This window comes from Lolium perenne, chromosome 7 (genome assembly GCF_019359855.2).
Source record: "Lolium perenne isolate Kyuss_39 chromosome 7, Kyuss_2.0, whole genome shotgun sequence".
NCBI lineage: Eukaryota > Viridiplantae > Streptophyta > Magnoliopsida > Poales > Poaceae > Lolium > Lolium perenne.
In genome coordinates, this window is record NC_067250.2 from 195,801,472 (window position 1) to 195,810,122 (window position 8,651).

At 44.9% G+C, this 8,651-nt stretch overlaps 1 protein-coding gene across 1 annotated transcript; it reads right to left on the reverse strand.

Moving 5' to 3' along the window:
* Positions 1-2,646: 2,646 nt before the first annotated feature.
* LOC127314587 (AUGMIN subunit 2) lies at positions 2,647-5,499 on the reverse strand. Its single transcript, XM_051345088.2, has 6 exons — positions 5,341-5,499; positions 4,766-4,876; positions 4,033-4,137; positions 3,811-3,879; positions 3,342-3,455; positions 2,647-3,096 (listed from the first exon to the last, which is right to left on the reverse strand). Exons 1-6 carry the CDS (start codon positions 5,434-5,436, stop codon positions 2,797-2,799), a joined length of 795 nt encoding a protein of 264 aa, XP_051201048.1. The 5' UTR covers positions 5,437-5,499; the 3' UTR covers positions 2,647-2,796.
* Between the last annotated feature and the right edge of the window lie 3,152 nt (positions 5,500-8,651).

Genomic DNA, 8,651 nt, shown 5'->3' on the forward strand with positions numbered 1-8,651 from the left:
CGGGAGCATCCCCAAGCTTAGACTTTTCACTCTTCTTGATCATATTATATCATCCTCCTCACTTGATCCTTGAAAACTTCCTTCACACCAAACTCAAAGCAATCTCATTAGAGGGTTAGTGCATAATCAAAAATTCACATGTTCAGCAAGGACACAATCATTCCCAACACTTCTGGACATTACTCAAGGTTACTGAAATTTAATGGAGCAAAGAAACCCACTCAAACACAGTAAAAGAGGCAACGCGAAATAAAAGGCAGAATCTGTCAAAACAGAACAGTCCGTAAAGACGAATTTTTTCGAGGCACTTAACATGCTCAGATGGAAAAGCTCCAGTTGAATGAAAGTTGCGTACATATCTGAGGATTACTCATGAATTTTTTCAAGATTTTTAGATTTTTCTACAGAGAGAACAACTCAAATTCGTGACAGCTAAAAATCTGTTCCTGTGCAGTAATTGGGAAGGAAGTAAAACTTGTGTGTTTTGTGATAAAGATGAATCCATTCAGCATTTGTTCTTTGAATGCCCGTTGGCAAAAATTGTTTGGCGGATAATATTTTTGGCGTTTAGTATATCCCCATCTTCTAATGTTACAAATCTTTTTAGAAATTGGTTAAGCGGTATTGCCAAAAAAAGATTTGATCCAGATTAGGGTGGGTGTTTGTGCCATTGTTTGGGCTATATGGAATGTTCGTAATGATTATATTTTTTAACAAGCAGAAACGGAGAAACCTCATTCTTTCTTACAGGTTATTCCATTGGCCATACATTGGATCCGTACGTGGTCTTATATTCAAGCAGAGGAGCAGCGAGCTGCCATGGAGTCTGGGTGCAACCAATCGGAGACAGTGGCACGGGATTTGTACATTTAGTTCGGTTGGCGGCTGGATCATAGGATCACAATATGATGTATCACTGGCACCCGCTGTTTTTTTGAATGGTTGATCTTTGTATCGACCATGGATGATACTTGATTTGTAATAAGCTCTTGCACTCGCTCAAAATAAAGTAATAAAGCGCCCATATGCATCATTTTGATGCAGAGGCTAGGGCAACCCTATTTCGAAAAAAAAAGCTCTCCACCTTCCTACTTTTCAAATTCTCGTTTGAAGTTGACTCGATGGTCCTAAATCTGGGACAGATCTGGCCAAAAACATGTACAAAATGTGGAGCTAGCATTTCGAGGATCCGCGGATATAGAGAATCCAGCGTTGAGATTATTTACTGCAGGTTGTACAAATTGATAGTTCTTGGTGTGCTATTGTCGAAAGGGCATAAAATAAATAGCAAAAGTTGAGAGTTTAATTTTCCTAGCTAGTTCACTTTTGCTATTTAGATGTCTTGAGAACTTCCAGTTGTGTTTGCTATATATCCTAAGAACTTGTGAGACTATCTAACATGTGAGGACTTCTTACTGTGTTGACGGTGTCGTTTATGATGGATTATGCACGGTACTTGATATTATATTGTTGTTGCCAATATGTCATGTTGTCAACATAGTGTTTGTTTCTTGTCGTGATTGGTACAACATTGTGGTTGTTGCGTACAATTTTCCATGTTTCACAACAATAGCTTTTCCTTTTTATTTTACCTGATCTATAACTATTCACGTATATTCAGATGTTAAATACAAATCATGTATAGACCAACATAATGATCATAGCCCCCGACAACTGCAATTCCCCACTTTGATCATCCAACAACATGGAATTCAACCTCAATTTCAAGTCTTGGTTCTAAATACCTGCGCATCTAAACAAAAATATTGGCATTCATTTCAATGTAATTATCCTGTGGTAAGTCAATGCAATGCGAAGCCTCCAAGTCCTAAATCCAAATGGAACTATAGAGAAGATAAATCAAGTTGTGAACAGTGTCATATGACAAAAATAGAGACAAAATTGCAGGCAGTATTCATAGTTCAATTTGCCCTTTTTGTTTCTTGTATATAAATATTGGTTTTGAAATTCTGTGGAGTTTTTTTTTTACGAAAATTCCATCGATCTATTAATAATCATCAACAGTAGTACAAAAAAACCTAAAAGTAATAAAAATTACAAAGAGGCTATTGGACCACCTAGCGACAAGCAAACACTAGCGCGAGCAGAGGGCGCGCCGTAGTCCTCGCCCCTCCATCACCAGAGCCAGGCAAAGCTTGTCGTAGTAGAGCTTGTTGTAGTAAATATACGGGAAGTCGTCGTGCTAAGCCTCCAAAGAACCAGCGCACCAGAGCAGCAACCGTCGCCAATAATAACAATTGTAGATCGGAAGAGATTGATCTGAAATTTTACCAATGAACATAGAAACCGATCAGATCCCAGGAGATCCGCCGGACAGAAGACTCCACGCGCCCTCCGCCGGTGCTAAATTCTGTGGAGTTATCAACACATATCTTGTCAATCTACTTAATCTATTTCGAAAAATAACTTTTTAGGGATCTACCATGGGTCGATAGCATATGGCCACACTAGAACGACCTCTCACACCAATACACCGCTCGTACGTCCTTGTTAAGGTGGAAATACGGAATCTATCCCTGACTAATTCCCCAGTGTGATGTGCAGAAGACACACATTAAAACATCAAATTTTGTCGCCCATAAATCATACAGAAAACCATACATTCCGGTACCTTCTTTTGATCTTTTAATTAGTTCCGATCTTTCATAGTGTGCCAAAGGTAGCTTCTGCCAGTAACCAGAACAAACCACACCCAATCAAAATCAAAGACAGGCCTCAGCAATCCTATTTATACAGAATGTAAACAGGCAGGGTATTTGCTTCGTGAGCTGTGACCTACAGGTCCCTGTTAACGGAGGATGGCCATGACAGCCTCCTTTGGTTCACACTGTCAAGTCCGTCACTTTCGGAGTTTGCGTCGTCCACTTGCTTCCAGCTATTGAGCATCGAGCCCTCTCTCCACTGAGGCGGCGTCAAGAACTTCGAATCGTCACTGGCGCCACCTGCGGTCATCGACAGAGAAGAGTGGCCGACGCGTAATGCTTGAAGAGTAGAAAACGATTCCCTCATCGCAGACATAGCCTCAAAGAACCGGGTGCAGGATGCGAGCGCAGCTGGTATCGGTCGTAGCATTTCCTTCAAGTACATAAAAGAAGTCATTAATCCTATCTGACAGAGTGTAGGGCACAATAAGAATGCACAAATCATCCAACACTGACACTGGTAACACTAACATTAAGCACAGGATGAATTTGCTATGACTACTACTCCCTCCGTTCCATATTAGTTGATGCAGATTTAGTGTAACTTTGTACTAAATCTGCGTCAACTAATATGGAACAGAGAGGGTAATTTATTAGAAAAAAGAATTTTTGACTTACACCCCACACAGCAGGCGACTCTCTGAAGTTCTGACTCCATTGAAAATCTCCAACTGATGCTGTCAATGCCCCATAGTCACTTGCTGCTTTCAGAAGTAGCTCTGAGAATTGTTTCTGAGGAGAAGCAAGCACAGTGAGTAAGAGAATGTGTTCCGCTCAGAAAACAACACATTTAGCACAGAAATCCCCTAAGCAGATGCAGCTATTGTAAAAACACGCATAATTAAAAAACTGGATGTACTACCTCCATTCCAAAATAATTGTCGCAGCTTTGTCCAAATACAGATGTATCTAGAAGCATTTCATGTGTAGATGATATCCGTATCTAGATAAAGATGCAATACTTCTTTTGGAACAGAGGGAGTGGGTTGCTACTTGCTACAACATTTTCAGTTTGAATGTGCAAGTTCATGAAAGAATTGTGTATTTTCTGTAAAAATCAGAAGTTAAAAATGATCAAGAACCTGACCTGGTATTCAGCTTCAACAGGAATGCAATCAAGCGAGTAAGGCTGTTGCAGACGGGCAATAATGCGGTCCTGATAGAAAAGGTTTGTTACTTTAATATTCGGCTCTTGCAAATTGATATATTTATATAGTATTTGGGGCAGCCAATAGCACAGGCAGAAATTTCTTCACGCAATAATCTGAGTGAGAAAGAAAGAAAACTAATGAATTCCGACTTACAATACCTTGTTTTGAATAACATCTTTCAAAATAGCTGTAATTCTGGCCAAAGATTCACACTTCTTTTCCATTTCACTAACATGAGTCAAATGAGCAATGTTTTTATCATCCTGCGATAATCAAAAGTCATAAATATGATCAACGAAGATAATACACACAAGACAAAAGCCCTGAAATCAGATACAATATGAATATGCCAGCATTTGGAGATGATATAGATAAATCCAACTCTATGAGTATGATTGAAATATAAATTGGATGCCCGCACTTTATTTGCTATGAATCACAATGTCACATATTAATAGGACATAAACAGCCTCAAGTTTTATCAACACCAGCTGCATTTAGAGAGAGTTGGATACTTTGACTCATTTTTCAAACATCAAGAATAGTTAAAGTAAGTTTAAACACGTACCGGATATATGGACAGATATAAAATCAAATACTTTCACCTAAGAGGAAAAATTATCCATGTTGTATGCTCTTATAGCAATGACATATTCCCCGTAATAGTAAAAGTGTACATATTGATACAGACAAATGAATCTCCATGAGATTTAATTAGAGAATGAAAAGGGTATTCACTACGTCAAGACAAAGTGGTGAAATATCAAAGCGGTGATCTATCAAAGCACTACTGTGTAGTAAGTGATCTGAAAAGGTAACAACAACAACAAGTAAAAAATTACAGAGTTAGTATAACATTCAGGTACTAACAGCGGATTGTCAATCCATTACCTTTCTGCCCTGTAGCTCCACCTGCAAATTGGCGATATTCCGTTGCACAACAGTCAGCTCCCTTAGTACCTTAACCAGGTCATCACTTTTGTCCGAGGTGCTCTGATCTTCCTGAAATGGCAAGAAATCATAAAGACTTAAAGAAATACACATGTCCATATTCTGCAAAATACAAATTTGCGCGAGTTGCTAATCCATGAGATAGAGTGACATACATTTCGTAACACAGCAGTAGAGGGAGCCTGACACGGCATTCTTAGCTAACAGTTTCAGATGGGTTACATCAAGCTCCGAGATAGCTAGGTTTCAATCGCTAACAACCCCTATCTTATGCTGCTCGCGCCGACCTAGATGCGGAAATTGCGGCAATATGCTTTCTAATTCAGGAGCGGCACTTTGTTCGAAACCTACATTTCACAATCCCCGACGAACAAATTACCTAAAAAATGAACAACAATTCGATCGGGAGGTTCGGATCTCGCGGAGTGGCGGGGGACGGGACGAAAATGACTGGGGCAGGATCTGGGAGGAGAAGTTAATCGAGAAGAGGCGGGGGGAAGGGGTGGGGGGTTAACCTGCGCGGGAGGGGCCGGGAAGCCGAGGTCCCCGGCGATGGCGAGCGCCTCCGCCATGCCGCCCAGCCGCTTCGCCGGCTTCTGCGCCGCCGCCATGGCCTCTTCGGCAACGGGCGCGTAGGCTTTAGGGTTTGGTGAGTTGGTGCGTGTTTCGCTTTCGCCTCGCCGGCCGGTTGAGCTTTTGCTCTCTGAGACTCTCGGCTGCCGATTTTGAACCAAGATGCCTCCAAATGTCCAAGTACTACAGCTGAGCTGCCCTATGCTCTTCATGGCGGATTTTGACAAAAATAACCTTTTTCTATAAAAAAAACACAGACTGACCCTCTGGTCAAACAATTTTACTCATCTAACTCTTTTATGTGGCGCTCTTTTCATCGGCGCCACACCTTACTGTGTGGTGCCCATGCGAGCGGCGTCACACATCCATCCGACGTGGCGTGGTCGACGCTGACCAGCCGACGTGGCAGGATGTGTGGCGTCGTTCTCATCGGCGCCACACATTGAAAGTGTCGCGCCGCTCGGAAAGGCGCCACACATCTACTTATGTGTGGCGCCGTGAGCCGCCTCAGCCCGACCCAGTCCATCATCTCTGTTTCTTCTTCGACTCAAGAACACCCCCGTGGTTCCTCTCTCTTCCCCACCAAATCCCTACCCAAATCTCTTCCATTTCTGCAGATCTGTCCGTGGATTGTGGTCACAACCCCTCCCTCAAGGTATTCTCCTCCGATCCCCATGTTTCCATCCACTAGTTTCATAGATTGTGCTTGATTTGGATATGAACCCTAGATGTGAAATCCTAGATTTGGATATGAACCCTAGATGTGAAATCCTAGATTGTGCTTCATTTATGTATGCATGGAACCCTAGATATGTATGTATGGAACCCTAGATATGAATTTTTTTGAAACCCTAGATATGAATGTATGTGTGTATGTATGGAACCCTATGTATGTATGTGTTGAAATGCAAAATTGGAGCTTAGCAAATGCATTCTATTGTCTTACATATGTCTACTATGTGCTTAGGAATGGTATGTCTTAGGAAAAAATCCATATTTAGAACATGTATGGTGATTGTATGGTAGTTCTTATTGTGTGTATTTGTGTAAACATATAGGATGGTGTGGCTCATAGATCATGAATATGACAGAGAACACCGGGCATATCATAGATCATGAATTGGCCTGTCCATCATAGGATTCACGTGACAGCGTTCCAACACTGTTTGGAGGCGGTACGGCTTGGCGGACATGTCGAGGTTGTCCCGTACGACACAGCCGCTTTCAACAACTATCTCCATTGGTTTCATCAAAGCACGCGTATCGAGTTAGTGAAGCACGCGTATGATGAAGACATCTTGGACGAGCCCATCGCATTCGATGAGTGTTGTAGGTATACTTCATGGGTGTACCACCGATAGTGCCTAGATCCGGCAAGCACGGGTGGCCCACGGACGGTGATGTGGCGTGTGGCCCATCGGGAGGCCCGGTTGCTGTTGATCATGAAGGATGAAGTCTAGCCCAGGATCAGGGAGCCGGATCCTGACCGACCCTCAGAGGAAGCCGGATCCGTGAAGGCCCATGAGGGACCCGGATCCAGTACGACGTAGATGGAAGGCGGATCCTTGACGTACACGGTAAGATATTGTACCGTAGTTAGGCAACCTGTAATTCGGCCAGGACTCTCCATGTAAACCCTATATCTGTGCGCCTTTATAAGCCGGATCCCGGGAGCCCTAGAGGCACAACCACAACTCATTGTAACAACGTGAAAGCGCCCTGATAATTCCAGACAAGCAGCAGTAGGCCTTGCCATCGTGCAGGTGATCCGAAGCTGGGTAAATCGCGTACCACCGTCCCGAGGACTCTCCGCCCAATGGCCCCTACTTCTTCTTCCCTCCATGAGGATCCCTCCTCTGGAGTACCGTCGAATAGGCAACGACAGTTGGCGCCCACCATGGGGCATGCGGCGTCTGGAGGCCGGAACCGGGAGGGTTCTACCTTCGGAGGCATCGGCGACACCGTCGCCGTGGGGCGCGTCAAGTACGCCGGGAACTTTCCGATCGTCCCTGAGGATGAGTGCTGGATTCCGGCTAAGACAAACCCCGTCAAGCTCTCCATCATCCCGATCGGCGGGATACACATCTTCATCGGCGAAACCATCGATTCCGACGGAAACGCCTTGGTAAGTAACGCTGACGCGGCCGCCGCTGAGCAGGACGCAGTCGCGAAGATCCGATCTGAGATGCAGGAGCTTCCTAAGGAAGATTCCGCCTTAGATCTGGAAAAATCAAAGCCCACCCAATCCGCCCCTGAGCAGGAAACAAAGGTGGAAGACCAATGCAGATCCTCCTGGGTCTCCCAGGTGTTAGAGAAGCAAAGATGCCACTTCGTGCACTTCCTCGCGCATACCGCTGGAACCGCTCTTCCTCAGGAAGAAGCTGGACCCATGCAGGACGAGACTGCCGGAGCCGGCGACGCCCCGGAACAACAAGAAATTGTCGGAGAGCCTCGCAGACGGTGATAAAGATGGAAAGATGGAGAATGGAATGTCGGGTCAGCTGCCAGAGCTGGATCCCATAGAAGAAAAGGAGAGAACAAAGAAATTCGTGGGCAGGAAGAGAAAGCCCGCGAAACAGAAAGGCGACGAACATGACAGTGAAACCCTTCGGGGGCTTTGGGCGAGAAGCAGCACCTGGAAGACGGATGTCGTCATCGGACGAGGAGATGAGGCCGAGGGTGCGCAGCTTGCTCACCTCGCGGTTGGAAATGGTGGAGGCGCCCCAATCGCGGCTAACCTTGGTTGCGCCTGAGGCACTGGCGCTCTTCTTCTTGCCCATGGCGCTCAGAGTTCTTGGGAGAAGGAACAGAGGTGAAAAGAAAGGCTGGGGAAGAAGATGAGCAGTGTGGAAACGTAAAAAGTGAAAACAATGGGAAGGCTCCCTATTTATACCACGGGAGTGATGGGAAATCGTGGCCATAATTCCAAAGACATCGTGGGAGGTGGACGAGATCTAGTCGTACACGTGTCGCTCCAGAGGAGAACGAAACCGGCGGCCCATTATTCCCACGATGTGCGAAAATCGAGGAGGCGCCTCGGTCAATGCGCATGCACTGGTCATTTCCTGAAAACTGCCCGCGCAGAACTAGGGTGGGCCCATCAGGTCACGTCTTGTCAATCAAACCATATCAGTGGTTGCATCATCAGTGACATCATGAAGCCCGCTGAAAGCATCCGAAAGAAAACGAGAAGCATCGGGTGGTCAACTTGAGTCTATGCACGGATCGCAAGCATCCGCACCTAGACTCGGGT